General features: G+C 42.7%; 1 protein-coding gene across 14 annotated transcripts in view; it reads right to left on the reverse strand.

Moving 5' to 3' along the window:
• The window catches only part of SBNO2 (strawberry notch homolog 2), a 123,778-nt gene that overhangs the window by 83,276 nt on the left and 22,471 nt on the right, over positions 1-18,031 (reverse strand). For 6 of the 14 annotated variants that reach the window (XM_039515216.1, XM_039515207.1, XM_039515221.1 and 3 more), the window contains 2 exons: positions 3,953-4,172; positions 1,623-1,705 (listed from right to left, as the gene is read on the reverse strand). In XM_039515216.1, coding sequence (XP_039371150.1) covers positions 1,623-1,705; positions 3,953-4,078 — 209 coding nt within the window. In that variant the 5' untranslated portion in view covers positions 4,079-4,172. Of the gene's footprint in view, positions 1-1,622; positions 1,706-3,952; positions 4,173-6,714; positions 6,837-6,865; positions 6,946-10,857; positions 11,015-11,259; positions 11,321-12,534; positions 12,596-18,031 lie in introns of those variants that run through there. The other 8 variants (XM_039515209.1, XM_039515208.1, XM_039515210.1 and 5 more) reach the window with 6 other exon arrangements.

Raw genomic sequence — 18,031 nt, forward strand, 5'->3', positions numbered from 1 at the left:
ATCGACAGACTTGGGCTCATGGGACTCACTTTCTGATACTAAAAACAGCTGCGTAGACATCCAGGCTCGGGATGGAGCCTGACCTCTGAAGCCAGGGGGTCGGGGGTGTGGGGGAGGTTTCAAAGCCGGAGCCACAATGCTGTTTTTAGCGCCATCGCGCAAGCCCAGGTCTGTAGACCTGAGTTCTGAAACTCACTGAAGCAGGTTTTAAAATCAAGTGTAAATAAACCCACAGCCTAACACCAGAGAGGGAAGGCTCATTAGAATGGATCTTTCTGTTTGCCTATCGAGACATTCAAATCCTTCAGATGGGGGGCTGGGCTAAGTCCTCACACCCCTGAACTACGCCCAAGGGTCTATCCCAAAAGTTAACAACTTTACTTAACTTTGGGAGCCTGCTTGTGCTTTTCTTCCATTAGCCCCTCCCCGCCGCCCAAAACAACCCTCCCACGGGAAACCAGGGACAGCTGCAGCTCACCCTAGTCCCCATCTATGCCACTCCTTCCATTCACTAGATGTGACAGAAAGCAACATGCACACCTCTTCCCATGCTCACTGGCCAGAGTCTCTCAGTCTGAGCTCTGATCCATTTTGTGGGGGCACAGTGCACTACTGCTAACACTTCTCCCTGCTGCTAGACCCTCCCAAAAGTGTGTCCTATCCAGTGTCCTTCTTACCCGGGTGGATAGGTGTGCATAGTTTTGTGACCAAGAGGGGAGTGGGATTCACAGGGGCTCAGACTGACTCTAGAGTAGATAGAGAACATTCAAAGCACTTATCTTCAAGGTACTGAACAGGAGGTTTTTGCAGTGAATCTATAAGGAAAAATATAAGGCAGAATTCTACCATAGGAAGGGCAATTGTTCCTATGCAAAGTTTACTGAAAACATTACAGCTGTGCCTTTTACAGGCTTCAGCTATGCAGGGTGTACACAGATGGTGGGGATTTACTTGGGAGGAAGTTACAATTTCTCACATCAGCACATACTTCTCACCACCGCACACCTTGCGGGATTAGTAATGAGGTTACTAGCAAAGCTTGTCAGTTATAACCAGAGAAAGATGCACTGATCTTGATACGCTCTGGTTTGCACAGTTATATGGCGTGTGCATTTTGAATATAAATGTGCTAGCAACTTAAAATGAAAGCTTAATTCAGCAGGGGTGATACTACTAAGAATTATTAGCTTCCGACCATAGCTTTTACTATCACTTCATCCATAAACGTGTCACTCTACCTTCCTCAGAGCAGAAATACCTTCCTTCTTCCCTGCACTGGCCATATAAACCTACATGCCTCTATGATATATTAGGATAGCCAGATTGTATTAATGGTGTATTTTATGAACTCCATTAGTGTAACAAATCTAGACTCTAACAAGGCCTTTTCTCCCCTAAATCAGTTTCAAAGCTTACATGAAGTCAAAGTTTCCCATGTCTTCATAAAGGCTGTTTCTTTTCTTTTCCAAGATGTAGCCGTTTGTGAAATGCCACAAACACTCTGTGATGCCATTATTTCCCCATCAGTTAGTGAAACAAAAAGTAAATGAAGAACGCACTGAAGAAACAGTTGAATCATCGGGTGTGCATACATGTAGGGGAATTATATAAACAGCACTTACTGGTTTTCACTTGGGAAAGATGGAGTTGAGAAAGGGGCAGGTGAATAGAAGGAATTCCACCAATCAGGAGCCAGCATCGAGTTCTGCAAGCACAATAATACCAAGAAAAATGCCAGCATCAGAAAACTGCAACTCTGCTAAATCACACTGATAGCTCAGAATTCGAGCCTTGTCCTGTGGCCTCTCCTCTCCCCGCATGCAACAAACAGTGGTGGCTTTTAATCCTTTACAGGTGGTTAGTCTAATGCCACACACCACTTCTGACTTGCAAACCTGCTGTGTTGTTACTTATTCCAGGAAGAGCTTTGGGGTCATTATCCTCATAGGTTATTCTCCCCGCCTACCCAGTTAATCACAAACTTTGTAGAAACTGGACTCTGCCTTGGCTAACCTGGAGTCAGTCAGGGCAGATTTATACCTAGACAGCTACATTTACTGCTTCCCAGCTGCTTTCAGTACCAATGGCAAGTTCTATTTCAGCGTGAGGCCAAAGCTCCAACAGAAGCATGACGCTAACAGGATATTGTGTCATCTTTCAACTACTGACATTAGTCTCCTTTGTCGATTGTTCACTGACCCAAGTGGCATTGACTTGTGTGAGAAAACATGGTAGTTGTTTTTTTTGTTATTATTTCTATGTCCATATAAGGGCAAAACCCATATCCAGAGCTGTAACTATTTAGCTACAGAATTTACACCTGATCTAGAGAGGGAGGAAGTCAATGCAGGGACTCCAGGCTGTGTGAGAGAGAGAAAGAGGTGACTGGAGTGGCAGGCAAGGAACATGATTTTAGTTGCAGCATGTTGAATGGGCTGCAATTGGGAGAAAGGAGTGAAAAAAATAAGATCACTTCTAGAGGTTTTCAAAGGCCAATAATTTCACAAGTGACTAGTAATTTGAAGTGCCTCATTTTGGGGGCCTGACTTGAGTCATCTCTAGAGTGGCTGATTTTCTGAGGGCAGGTGCTCTCTGAAAACATTAAGAGTTCACATCAGTTTAAAGCTGACCTCAAAACTGTTTACGCCCAACTGCCCCAGCTATGCAACAGGTGCTGAATGCCTCCCTGTAGCCAGCCTAAGAGGGGTACAAACTTCAGGAAAGCAGCAGCGATTAGTTATAATCAGAGACAGAAAAGTACTGGTACCCAAGGGGCACTCTATTTAGATTGTAAAGCTATCTGGGGCAGGGACATTTTTTTTTTAAATCATGTGTTTGTACAGCAGGTCACAATGGGGACCTGTAGCAGCCCCCCCTCCAAGATAAGAGGAGAGAGAACAGCTGAGGGAAACTAACTGAGTGTCTGACCACAGGTGTGGCCAGCTCAATCAAGGCCCAGATGGCCCTAATAAGAGGGCTGCAAGGGAGGAGCTGGTTCAGAGGCTCACTCCAGCCTTGGAAGCACAGGGTACCTGAAGCAGAGCAGTGCTGGGAAAGGGCAAGAGGAGCTGGGGGGCTCCAGCCTGGTAATTCCCCAGGCTGAGGCCTTGATACAGGCCTAAGCAGGTACTTGGGCTGCAGAGGTGCAGCCCCGGGATAGGCAAAGGCAGCAGGTCCAACCCCCTTGCCAGTGATGAGTGGCCATTATAATCTGCCCTAGAGAAAGGGGGTAGATGATGACTGGCAGTAGCCACTGATGCAAGGTGGGCATAGGGGAAGGGGAGACCCAGAGTATGGGGGTACTGCTGGGGGCAGAACCCCAAGGTAAAGGGCACAGGGGTCTGGGAGGGACATGGGGGGCCTGAGGCAGGAGAGACACTGGCCATCAGGAGGCGCTCTGAGAGCTGGAAAAGAGCTAATTCCTGGACTGACCAGCAGGAGGTGCCATGCCGCTGAGTCTACAAACTGCACCAGGACCCAATCCTGCTTGGAGACTAAGTCCTAATAAAATACTATTCAGTTGTGTACCAGTGTCAGAAGAGACACAGCTACAAGTGACACTTTTAAGGTCCAGTGCTTTGACAGCCAGCAGAGGTAGAAACAAATGGAAAGCTGGCAATCCAGCTTTGATTCATCTCTTGCCCTAGCAGGTTGCAATATAATGGACTTTAAAATTACATCATTTCAGCCACCATCTTGCTTTTCCCCCCAACTTCAAAGTCAACATGGATTGTGGCAGCTGCTGCCTCAAATGTTGAGCGCTAAAAATAAATACCTCGTACCACTGGACAACAGCCTGGAAAGCCAATTTACCAAATAGCAACTGTAAATGTTTACTTTGTTTCCCAAGATCTCGATGTTGCTGTGATACCACTGCCACCCCCACTCCACCCCAGGCAAAAGCTCCCAAATCTATCCATCCATTTCCACCCTAACCTGACAGGACCCTCACCTCCATGGCAGGTACGCTGAGCTGTGTCTGGAGGTTCGGCATACTGTATAATGTACTGCCTGACTGCTGGTGTTCATGCTGTGGAAAGTTCTTCCCTCCGTCCATGGCAGGATGTGCTGAGGGCATCAGGCTGTCTCCTGCAGCATGAAGTTGTCAGGGCTGGTGGACTATTCTAAGGAGTGGTGGAAGGTTCTTTGTGCTCTTCACTGTGCAGCATGGCCTAGGAGAGAGAAGAAATACTTATTGTCAGTTTGTAACATGGGAGGAAATGCAGCTAGCCCCCTCTAAGGGGGAGACCAGCACACGGAGGTCAGGCTGTGTAGAGTCCCCTACTCCACCATAAAGTCTAAGGCCTTGTCTTCACTAGGTACAGAGCCGACCCTAGAGTATGGCAAATTGGGGCGACTGCCCCAGGCCCCACACTTTGGGGGGCCCCATGCTTCCTGAGAAGGCAGGAGGGGAGGCAGGGGAGGAGTAGGAGCCCCTCTACCAACCTCCCCCTCCCCCCAGAGCCACCTCCTGCCTGCCAGCATGTCCTGTGGCTCAGCACCTCCCCCTTCCAGCCTCTACCACTGATCAGCTGTTTTGGGGCATCTGGACTCGGCATGGGGGGAGGAGCAAGGGTGCAGCATGCTCAGGGGAGGGGGTGGAACTGGGTGGGGGAGAGGCGGGGCAGGGCCGTGGAGGAGTGCGGATGGGGCCTGGGGAGAGCCAGAGGGGACAACCCCCTGGCAGATAGAAACTTGGCAACTATGTCCTGGGTCCTGCACCCCCCTAGGGACGGCCCTGACTAGGTGTGTTTTTAACGTGAGGTAGCTAACATGGTAACTAACATGAGGTAAAAATCCCAGTGAAGACAAAGCAGTTTGTAGCTTTCACAAGTGTTAACAACTCGAGTTACTATGAGGGAGCCTAAGATTTACCTAGACCTGGTAACTCATTTTAAAATACTAACTGCCTTGTCTTCACTAAGATTGTAGTTGGTTACCACATGTTAGCTAACACGAGTTAACACACCTTTTCTCCTAATGAAGATGCACCCTCCAGGGCTAGCAATTTTCACTTAGTACAGCAGCAAAGAATTTGGAAAGTACCGTTACATCCCCAAGTCTATTTCACACATAGGAGGTTTTTAAAAAACAGATTCTGAACAGCTGAGAATCTAATCCGATTGTGAAATTTCTGATTTCCCAATACTTGCTCATCTTTGTCTGGCACAAGAGGCAAGCACTTGCTCTCCCCACTGATGGGTAATGAATATGGCAAACTCACATTCTTGGAAAGCAGCTAAAATGAAAGGCAGGGCCCTGGGTAAAGTCAATTTGGGACAGACCCTAACGATCAGTAATACATATTAAAACCTGTGCATACCAGGCTCAGTCCTTTCACAGTTGCAGGATAAACAAGGTTAGTGGGTTACAAATTGGTGTAATGAACTACAAATCCCGTGCCCTTACTGAATCCATGATTTTTAGTATCTAGCAAAGTTATTAATTTAAGTTCCAAGGCTACAACTAAAGGCACACGATATAAAGGAACGTTATAAAGAGACTGCAAGGCCTTAAAAGTAAGGAGCTCTCTTTTTCTCCAAAGTCCAACATAATAAAAAACCAGCTAATTTGGGTCTCAAGAAGATAAGAAAGAAGGCTACTTCTGAGGCTTGTAAGGGCCTCTAGGTTTACTATGGCCTGGTCTACACTAGGATTTTACATCAGTATAGCTACTTCTTTCAAGAGTGTAAAAACCCCACACCCCTGAGAGACGTGGCAATACTGACCTAACCCGTCCCCCCGCCGTAGACAAGTGCTAGGAGGATGGAAGAATTCCACCACCTGTCAGGAGGTGGATTACCTACACTGCTAGGAAAATCCCTCCTGCCAGTGTAGGTAGGGTCTATACTGACGTGATGCAGCGGCGGAGCTATAGCATTGTCAGCGTAGACATACCCTGAGCTAGACAATTGCCTAACTAGCATAGGCTTGGTATCAATCAACGGCCTTGTCTACATTTGGCATTTCTCTTGAGTTCATGCATGTGTTGCCTGCCACCAGTGTAGACTGGCCACTGGCATTTTAATAATCATGTTCTCTAGCCCTATGCTAGTTTCCCTTGAGATGCTCCATCAGGAGCAAAGAAAGAACCAAGGAGAAAGAGCCAGCAAAAGGGGTTAAAAAGTAGAATATAAACATGTTTTATTGGATAACTTCATCTCCCATCCCTAAGTGTGGCTTCGCCTCTATTTCTCTCAGCATGCCCATTACTGGAAGGGTCTTAATAAATCCACTCCGCTCCTCTCTTTCACTACTCTGATAGTCACTCATCTTCAGCTACCTTCATTTAAATACATCTAACTCTTGGACCAAGTCAAATGATCTTTCACCACCTATCCAGCTGGGGCCTGGGGTACTCTCCTGAAGTTAACAAAGACTGATTTCCATGGCAACTGGACTATACTCTTCTAGTAATTACCACAGTTGTAATTGACTGGCCAGCCTGAGTCACGCCAATGATAGCGTACATCTGTTACCCTCATTTCCAGTATCTCAACCCAGTTCAATTTACCTCGCTTTCTTTCTCTCTCTTTCTTGCTCAAATATTCACTTACTAAAAGTTACATGTGGTATTTTATTGTCACACATTATCTTGCTTCGGAAGAAGTGACACGTGGAGATTTCCTTTCTGAGTATACTACTGATGAGTAACAGCTATGCAGCACAGCCCCCAGAACCCCAAAATCACCAGAAAAAAGGCAAAGTACATACCTGAGATTTCCTCCCCTCCTAAATCAGTCCTATATAATGTCTGATGCAGAAAATATTGACCATGGGACTCAATTTCTTCTTAAATAGATTTAGTCACTAAAACTGCATCATCCCATTTGTCACCAGTTAAGAACTACTAATGTGCCCATACCATGACCTCCAGTTCAGTGACAGAAATTAATCCTGAACAGCTGGACAGAATCCAAATGATTTTCTGCACCTGTAAAGTAACTGGAAAGGACACTATCAGCTACCTTTGTGTTAGACTGTCCATGTGCTTTTGCGGGCTTAAAGGGGCACACTCAGGTCTAATTTGGCTTAATTCGGATACAATTAATGTTATGGTTAGAGCAAACATTTAGAAAAACCTAGGAGCAAGAGAGATTTCCACAATTTCTTTTTGATTTCAATATGACTTTTGCCCTGTCATTTCCTTCCTTCCTCCCTCCCTCCCTCGCCACCCCCCAAAAAACACAACACATTATCCTGCAGCGTTTGCTGCCTGAACATTGCAGCAGTGAAACTAACTAGTGCATTTTCACTGTCCAAACTGGGTAAAGCAGAAAAACTAAACAGCACAGAAAGTAAGAGTTCTTAAATGTTCAGTTTTGATCCTTTAAAGGTGTCATTTGTAACATGAGACATTTTTAAAAAGCATTTGACTCAGCTGCATCCGTTTAAAAATAAGTGACAAATTTCAGCTGGAAAATTTATTCCTGCATTTGTAACAGACAGTGAAGTTAACATGACTTCATGTTTACTACTTTGTGTACTAGCATCCATGTCAGGACTAGGGCTAGTCAGGACTTGGATCAGGGCTAGTCAGCTGGGAGAGCAAAGTATATTTTGGATCCTCGAGACACTCAAGGGCTGACACTTGTATAATGTTTGTGCAAAGTTAAAAGTCAATCCATGCATTTAGGATATGAATGGCTCCGTCACGATTTTATAGCAAACCTGTACCCCAAAAGAGTTGTCATGACAATCTCATATTTGACTACAAGGACAGTTCTTTTCTCAACCCTATTTGTTAAAAAAGACGAGACTGAAGAGTACTGGATGGCAAAGGGGCTTGATAATAGATTAGAAAAATGCATTTCCAGGTTATTCATTTAAATGCAGCCTAGACCAATAGTGATGAGAAGCTACTGTGCCCAAAACTGAAATACAGTAGACAGGAGTCCACAGCTTAACTCCAACCCCTCTGCCACTAGTACCACAATGGGCGTGAACTGGCAGCCTCTTTGGCACACAGAGGTTTATGGATATGGAAAGTGAACTCTCCTAGAGATGGTTTCTCCAAGAAGCATTGCAACACAGCTGGGGAGCTTGCAAGGCTACTAGGGATGCAGTAGCTGTTTTGTGGGTAAAGAGTTGAGAGACCATCAGTATTAAGGGATGTCGGTCCAACTATCCTCTGCAAGCACTCACATTCACACAAATGTATTTACTTACATTTACACTGCCTGTTGTTGTTTTTCCCCTCCACCAAAGATTATGGTAACAGAGAAAAAGTACTCCCTGTTTTTAGTTTATTTTACGTATCTGACAACTCTTGGAAAACCACTTACATAGCAGCAGAGGAGAGAAATATTTTAGAAGATATGAAACCCTGGGGTTGTAAATCCACAAACATTAGCTGAGGCAGGTGTAGTAACTGAAATGACTTTTAGCTCGTGGTTTTTAAACCCAACTCGATTTCAAGCGAAAGGGGTCCCTTTAAATCCATCACCCAGACAAATGAGTGGGAATCTGAATTCGTACTAGGCCATTTATCAAACAGGCTGTGCTTCATCCCCCAGTACAAAACTGCTGAAGCTCCAATTTCTATATTGAAATTCCATCACTAAGCACATAATTATTTGTCCAGAAAACAAAACATTAGTTTAACATATGCCTTGTGCCAAGACTTCACAGAACTTTCCAACACTTAATAAAAGAGCTACAATTTGATAGTCTACAAAGGAAAAATTGTTAAATTTATTTGTTTAAAGTAATACTTAGATTATATGCTCTTTGGAGCAGAGATCATGTTTTCATTGTAAGTACGTACAGTTCCTAGCATGATGGGAACTCAATACCTGATCGGGGCTCTAGGCACTACTGCAATCAGATAAGAAATAACATATCCCTCTGTAAACACTGTTTTTCATTGCAATAATATTACCAAGCTCTGCAAGGGATTCTTCCAAACATTGCATGTTTACTGTAACACACTTTTAATGACACTTCCTGCTGCTGATTAAATCTTGGGCTTGTCTACACTTGAAATGCTACAGCGGCCAGCTGTTGCACTGCAGCAGCACCATTGTAGCGCTTCAGCGTAGACACTCAGTACAGTGACAGAACGGGTTCTCCTGATGGCGTAAACTAATCCGCCTCCCGGAGAGGAAGTAGCTGGGTCAATGGAAGACTTCTTCCGTCGACCTAGCACTATCTACGTCAGGGGTTAGGTCAGCTTAACTACATCTCGGGGTGTAGATTTTATTTTTTTTACATGCCTGAATGACGTAGCTGGATCAACTTAGCTTTTGACTGTAGAACTGGCCATACTGCAGGATCCTGAATTCCCTACTCAAGCAACCCCTCCCACTGGTTTCAGGACTAGGTCTGTTGGGCATTTAATAAAACCACCTGTGCGCACACACAAAATGTTAAGTAGAACTTATCCCTGATCAGAGCGCAGCACAATGCTGGACAGCTTGATAACAAGAACCTCTGAAGACTTTGCTGATGCTATTTCATGGATGGGCAAGTGATACCCTAATTCAAAGCCATTTCAGGATGGCTGCCAATATAATGTGCTAGTTCTGAATAGAGCTACAAATACTTTTTAAAACAGGATCATGTTAACCAATGAAATATAAAAAAGTTACCGTTCGAAATGCAACCATTGAGGGCGTATGGTTAAATGCGCTCACGTGACTGGGGCTCACAAACTGAAATAAATCATTTGTCAGAGGCTAAGCACTTTGTGGTTTAAAAGGTTTCCCTTTTTCTTTTAAACACAGAGGCAGTCATACTGGGACTCGTATGGTTTATGCAACCTTACAAATCCATGTCAGGTAGAAGCTGCAGGCTCAGCAGGGTGTGGCCGTGCAGTAGAACGCAAATTATGCTGAGTAAAATTGACCAGTTATGCTCAAAGCAACTGTAGGCTTAAACAAATTAAAGCAGAGGTCTTTCTGGGAAGGTTTAAACTGATTAGAGAAATCTGATCTGACTTCAACAAGATAACTAATCTGGTTTTTGTCCATCCCCATTGTCTGACAAATTATAACTGTCAGAATTTATTCCCCATTTTAAATTTTTTTACCCCAGTCAAATTAAAAAAAAAAAATCTCAAAGTAATCAAGGTGCCTTTAGAAAAAGGACACATTTCCTGGAAGAGCAGAGCAAAACCTTGCCCCAAAACAGAGTGTAGATAGTGGCAAGGTGGCGTCAGCAACATAACGTCAAGTTATCTGAACATGCTACCAACCACATTTAGTTCATTCACATCATTCACTAATGGCTAGTAGAAGAAACACCTCTTTCCTAGGGTAAGGGAGTCCCCTACATCAGTTTCCACTTGCCTGCTTTTTCCAGAGTTTTACATGTGCAGAATTGTTTCTTTTTATTACTCTATACAATCTGTACTCTGATTTTACAGTCAATAAGTCCACAAGTGCAAATACCCAAAAATGTTTAGTTAGCATGCTGGGCACTAGCTAACGCCATTACATGGACTTCAATCCCCTTGATCTATTAGCCAATCTTCAGCAGCTCCAGAACATCTAAGGACTTCTTCCTCCCAGCATACGTCACGTGCATTAGCTTATATAAATGGAATTTGCAAGAGAGGGACAGAGAATATGCTGGCATGAATCCATATCTGGAATGATTTAGATGGTAACCCAAGATACATTTTGAAGAGATGCCCTAAGTCCCAGCTACTGATCATTAGTGGTCTTCAATTAACTGGATCTTTTCTTTTTTGGTTTCAGGGTTGCCCCCTTGTTCCTCTTTACTCTACCTACTGTTCCTGACATGCTCTGGTGATACTACACTAATTACAAATTACAGCTAAAAAGAATACAGCAGCAAAGGGTTGAAGTTTAAATGCAAAGCAAAGGTGGTGGTTTGCCTGGGCTCTTTACTGACCTCCTTTATGCCATGCAAAAATGACCTCATAGTTGATTTAACTTTTTTCCTGCTTTTGTAAGTTCCTGACTTCCCTCTTCTGGCTGGGAGATTTGGGCAGGAGACACAGATGGTTTCATCATAGGACGGTGAAATCTGAGCTGCGATATCCCAGCCCCTAAATGAAAATGTCGGGGAGATGAGACCTACAGCTCAAGTTTCGTTCTCCTGTGATGTCCCCATCCAGGTGTTCCAAACATCACAATGTCCTCCAACCAGACAGACCTGTCACAACCTGATATTGTTAATGCAAACAAGCAAAAGTGTGGGGGGGGGGGCAGGGAATGATTTAGATAAAACTGAGGTCCTCTATACACTATGATAGAACAGTAAATGGCAAACAGTTTTTTCTTTACAGATTACCTTTCTTCGGCAAACAGGCAAGCTCAGCAGTTACTGGGCAGAGCGGGTGAGGTGTCCTGACCTACGGGTTAAAGTCAGAGACTGTTTGAGAGATATCGATATACTCTGGTGCCTTTACAACAGTGTGTCTGTTCTCTTCACCAGAGGGTTTTTTTTTTAAGTTTGTAACAGCTTTTGATAGGAAATCAGAAGCAGTGATTCCCGTAACAGCTGTAGTAAATGTACAGCTTCACTTATACATCCAACAAACAGTAACTTATGAAGGGTAAAATCAATATCAGAAATTCTCTCTGTCTGTTCTACATTATCTCATGTCTTGGCAACATTACATTTCACTTGATGGGTTCTCTACAGTATAGAGTGCATTTCTCTAAAAACGTACTTAGCTCCCTAAGAAAACTCTTACACAACAGTCTGTACCCAATTAGCAAAATGAAGAAAAACAGCTTTGGAACTATAAGACTTTTGAGCTCCAGAGATACTAAAATCCTCTCAGATACTAAACAATACTCTGCACTAAGACAGTGGACTTCTTCGGGAGGACCTCAGAGTGAGTAATAAAGGACCTCGGAGTGAGTAATAACTCCATTTTACAGAAGGGGAAACTCATGCATAGAGAGAGAACTTGTATAAAGACACCCAGAAAGCCAGTGGTATGATTGGGCACAGACTTCAAATATCCTGACTTCTAACCACTAGAAACCACTTCCTTGTAAAGTCTTCCACTCTAAAAGTAAATTAATCCCTTTGAAATAATCCACTTACCCAAAACAGATCAATGGTAATGTGCACTGCTAGGGAAAGTCCACAATGGCTAACACTTAATTATCTAAATGGGCCATCCTGATTATCACTACAAAAGTTTTTTTTTCTCCTACTGATAATAGCCCACCTTAATTGATTTGTCTCCTTAGAGTTGGTATGGCAACCCCCATCTTTTCATGATCTCTGCGTGTGTGTATATATGTGTGTGTGTGTGTGTGTGTGTGTATATATATATATATATATATATATATATTCCTACTGTATTTTCCACTCCATGCATCTGATCAAGTGGGTTTTAGCCCACAAAAGCTTATGCCCAAATAAATTTGTTAGTCTCTAAGGTGCCACAAGGACTCCTCGTTCTTTTTGCTGATACAGACTAACACGGCTACCACTCTGAAACTTAATTATCTATACATGTAAGCTTTTTGTTGGTTCTGATAAATTCAAGCACGCACACACAATTCTAGCCTGAACTGATGCAAAACATCTTTGCAGTTGTATATTTACCTGTAAATTTGAGTATCGGAGAAAGCTGGAACACTGCCGTACTATGGTCCTTTGGTGGTCTCTGTTTTAGGTGAAAAGGATGTCACAAGAGAGGCAAAAAAGCCAGAAAGTTGAGACATGTAAGGGATCCACCTTTTCATCCTGACACATCACACACTTTTTAGATTTACTGCCACAAAACCAACCGGCCTGCAGCGGAACGCAGTTTTTCTGAACAGAGACTGTGGTTGCATAGCACAGTGGGTGCCATAAAAAAAACAAAAACAAAAACATTTGCCACTCTACCATAACTTCAGAACCATAAAATGTCTCCCATTCCAAATAGAGGAAGATACAGCAGTTACATCACATGCCAGGGTGGTGAATGCAGAGTTTTTAATATCTCACTGTACACTCACACTTTGATATGGGCCAGTTGCTGGCTGACATATTTAAATTCCCAGAAGGTTCTAAAGCCATTCACAGTGATATTGCATGAACTCTGGGAATGAAGGTCAATACTGGTCATGAAAAACCAAGAAGCGATGACAACCCCAGGGAGCTATTTCTGTTTCAGCATCCTACCAAAAAGCACATGGAAAATTACAAAAGTGAGAGCAAGTTTTGTACAAGGCCACAGCTGTCTCACTTCCAGGCACTGTGCTGCTATTCCAGGCTTTACATTACCAAGGACAGACAGAGTGGAAGTCCAAAACCCCCAAATCAAATGGTTCAGCAAGTTTACACTCAATCCTTTCCTCCTTCGGCCCTCCTCCCAAACTGGCAGTAAATGACCCATCTTTTAGGCAAGTTAGAGCTTCTCATCTTAAGATCTTGTCAGAACCACCCAAAGCATCAAAGAGGAATTATTCCCTACAAGCATCTCGTCTGTCCTAGAAACATCAGAACCTCCAAGGCAAGCAGTGAACAGAGATAATTTAGTTAGAGATGCAAGACTTTTGACCCTAACGATGGGAGCAGTTATCAAACTTTCACTACGCAGGCGGAAGTTTATTGGCTTTCTAAGTTAGAAATTGCTGGAAGCCATCTACAAAGACCTCTGCAACTAGAGTCATAGGTGGAAAACATATTCAAGAATCACTTTGTTCTACCAGCCTTCAGGCATCTGGGGATTGTTCAACACTCATGACTTCTACTTTGGGAGAAAACCGTGCAGTAAAATAACAGTTCCAACTTCAAGAGTCATAAACTGCCCCATCCTCTCCTGGGAGCTAGAGAATATGAAATGCAGATATGGAGGGGGAGGGAGAAAGCAACATCAATGGTAGAAGTTGAGTCATCTAACTCATCATGTACATCATGAAGTAGCAAACTCCTGCAATGGACATGTACATCAGCTCCCAGCCTTTGTCACATAATCTTGGCTGCCAGTTCTTTATCCTTGAAAAGTGCCAACAGAGTACCAACAAAAGGAAACAATAAATATCTAAATTCAATTCTCTAGTTTTAGCCAATGAAGTTTTAAAAATTGGACACTATTACTACTAAGCCTGTTTCTTAGTTTGATGCTTTTGTTTCATGACATAAGCCAATTCCTTAGTTTTAGCACAATCCTAATAATTAAGATTAGAGTACAATCGCCCATTGATCACCCAAAAGCATATGATACCATCTGTCATGACCACCTTTGGAGGATACTAGCAGAGAGAGATTTCCAAAGCATCTAAATATACTCAGCACAAGTCACCACCACCACCAGACTATGATGCAAACAGTAGTAAGCGACACTGAGTGCACTGACTGCACAGAGTCTGAGATAAGGGTATGTTTTTTGTCCCCAAGCCTCTTTAAGATATACCCAGAATTTATTATGATATAAGCCTTAGAAGGTTTTGACAAAATGAAACGAGCTGGGATTTCCATTGGTGGACATCTTTTAACTGACCTCAGACACGTTGATGACACCACACTCTTTGCTACAATGTCCGATGCAATACAAAAAACGATGAAGTTTATAACAAGGAACTGGGGAATAGGGACTATTCCTGAATGCAAGAGAAACAAAATGCGCAAACATTGACATGACTAAGAAAAACAGGACGCGAGAACCCATCACAATTAATAGACAAGCTGTAGAGGCAGTAGATGAATTTAATTATCTAGGATCATACATATTGAACCAAGAAGGCTGTTCCAAAGAAGTCGGAAGATTAGAGATGGCTCACTCAGCTACTGCCTCAGTTGAGAAAGTGTAGAAAAAGAGTCGCATCTCACAATGTACAAAGGTGCGATTGGTGAAAAGACAAATTTTTTCCATAGCAATTTACGGATGTGCAAGTTGTCAAAAGTTAATGCTGCTGACAAGAAGAAAATGTAAGCTATTGAAATGTGGGCTGGAGAGTACTCTTGAGTATCTCCTGGGTGGAGAAAAAGATGAATACCTATGTTATAAATATTATTGGGGACAAGCAAACACTCATGTTGGAAATCAACAGACAAACTTATGTGCTTTGGTCACATTAGGCACAGAGATGGAAACAACCTTGAGAAAGTTATTATGGAAGGCATAGTGGAGGATCATCATAGTAGGGGACAGCCAGCAAGGAGATTGATGGATGGGTGCTCGAAGTTAGCAATGGATTACAAAGGCTTCTGAAAATTCTGTTATGTCACTGATATTCAGGCATGAATACATGGATTTACGTAATCATTAGTATAGAGTTTAGCATCTTCCATCCTAATATCTCAAAGCACTTTCCAAACTGATTATGCCTCCAAATATAATTGTGAAGTCATTATGCTTACTCTACAGGTGGGTAAACAGACACAGAAGTGATCAACTGTAACCACTCCAGGAGACCTGGGCATCACCACAGAAAGCTCAGTGAAAAGCTTAGAGACCAACAGTGGTTAAAAAAGCACACAGTATCAGGATATATGAAGAATATATAGAAAATACTGAAAATGTCATGATATAAATCACTGATATAGCCACACTATTCAGGATGAGATCAGTTCTGGTCGCCCCATCTCAAAAATGATATAGCTAATAAAAGCAAACACTTAATTTTACTAAAAGCATAACATGTGGAACTCATTGCCACAAAATACCGTTGAGCAGAAGCGTTTAAGACACTTATAAATGATATAAATTCTCAGGCTTCAGGGCACAAGGCAGCCTCTGGAACTACTCCTATGGACCAACAGTGGAGCACAACCAGTAACCCCATGCTAAGCAGTACGCATGCACTATTGCCAAGACAGATGTAGAAAAGGAACCTCAGCAGAATAAAGTGAATGTTTATAAACAAAAGAACAGTAATTTCCCTCTGTAAGGATCACGAAGAACTAATGAAGCGATCTTTCAACATGATTTAGAGCAGAGGCACTCAAGTGATGGATTACACACACTCATGAAAAAACCATTAGGCTCACTCCTTAATGGCTGGACATCCTATGCTTAATAATGAAACTGTTTTCCTACGCAGCAAGATAAAGCTATGAGCAGTCTAATTATATCAGGAGTCATTCTGATTGAGATATATGAATTGTTTCAATATAAATAGACTTTCACTTAAACAGTTCATTATGATAGTTTTCCAACCCATTCCAGGCCCACAATGGGGCAGCTTTTGTCTGCAGCTATGGAATATGACTAGTTGGAAATGAAGAACAGAGAGATTTAGATTTTCAAAAGTGGCTTAGGCTTTTTGGAGAGTGACAGCGATGTGTGTGGCAATCTACTTTGAACTCACACTGACTGGCGAGTCGAGAAACTCAATAAGCAGCTCCGCCATAATCAGGATCAATAAGACCATGAGTAAGTGCCCAATTTCATGGGCATATACCATTAAGAAAGCGGTACAATACCAGTCGCATATTTCATCGTCTATAAATACAAGCATTTCCTCTATGATGTGCTGTTACAGAACGCTGGCTAGGAAACCACAGGTATGCACAGTCAAACTCAACTTTGCCATTCTTGAATTACATGGGCCTGATAACAAAAAGCCCTTGGGAACTTGATCTAGTTCCTTTTCCTACCTGAAGATCTATCACAGTGATCATTCCCTTCCCAGCTGTCCATCCACAGACACTGCATGCAAATACAATCTGGAAGCTTGCTACACCCACCCATCTCTCTGATTCCTTATGTCAACTGACAATAGCTGTCAGGTGCATACAACTTGCTAAGGACCACTGCCTTTGTTAGCAGGGGCACTAAAAGTTAAACTGAACTCTCTTAACACACACACACACACACACACATATATATATGTAACCCCAGAAATAGGAACCTTGGACACTGAAAAAAGATTTTCACATCTCAACAGCCAAGCCAGATGCAAGTTCCCCTTTATGTTCAAACAATATACAGAGAGAAGTACTAATTCATACCAAGCAGCAATTTGTCATGAGTGATGAGAGGAAGCTGGAAATCACAACTCCTGAATTAATTTGCTCTGCTAATGACTTATTTTGTGACAATGGGGAAACCTTAATCTTTTCTGTTCCTTGGTATACCTATCTGTAAAATGGGTCCGGTAACCTCACAGGGGGTCTGAGAGGTCTCATCATACTCTGAAAAGCACCGAGATTTTCAGATGAGGGTTGCTATGTGAGTGCAAAGTTTAATATGATCAAAACTAGCAGGTGCTTGCCTCCTTAGTCCACAATTCTATATTTAAATGGGAAGTGCCAAACGATTATTTTTAATTCTTTCCATTATTTGCTGTAATCTTTAAAAATGGAAAGTTTTTTCCCAACTGGTTTAGTCCCTTTCCATTTGGCACACTTAATTTCTCAAAAAGCAAAACTCAATATGATTCTGCTTTGTTAATTTCCTTGTCTGAGGATGTGCATATCAGTCACACTTGGAAAAGAGCTCCCCCAAATTAATCTGTGCACCCTCTGCTATCCAGGCATCAGACTACGCAGGAGTAGAGCAAGAACTACTCTAGGGTAATTCAAAGACCTGGTCTACACAGGGGGTGGGAGGGGGAAATCGATCTAAGATACGCAACTTCAGCTACGAGAATAGCATAGCTGAAGTTGACATATCGTAGATCGAATTAAAATTATTTACTTCGTGTCCTCACGACACTGGATCAACGGCCGTGGCTCCCCTGTCAACTTTGCTTCCGCTTCTCGCACTGCTGGAGTTCAGCAGTCAACGGGAGAGTGGTCAGGGATCGATTTATCGCGTCTACACTACATGTGATAAATCAATCCCTGATAGATCAATCGCTTTTTACAATTCCTTAGCAATAGATTGATGAATTTATGTTTGAAAGACAGATATTCAGAAGCTAGAGTTTGTTCCGTACCAACTTAAACTATGAAGGTAAATTCAAATGGGTAAATTGAAGCTGCTTTTTTAAATAAAAACAAAGAAGCAGCGTATTACCAACTGTAGAGCAAAATATAGCAAATTGTAACCCAACTCACCCAATCACAGATTAACGTGCAATTTAGAAAGAGTTATGGGAAAACAACTGAAGAAATCTATCTTTAAACTGGTTCTGAATAGAACCAAGTCTATTTATGACAGATAGCA

This window comes from Mauremys reevesii, linkage group 26 (genome assembly GCF_016161935.1).
Source record: "Mauremys reevesii isolate NIE-2019 linkage group 26, ASM1616193v1, whole genome shotgun sequence".
NCBI classification, from domain to species: domain Eukaryota; kingdom Metazoa; phylum Chordata; order Testudines; family Geoemydidae; genus Mauremys; species Mauremys reevesii.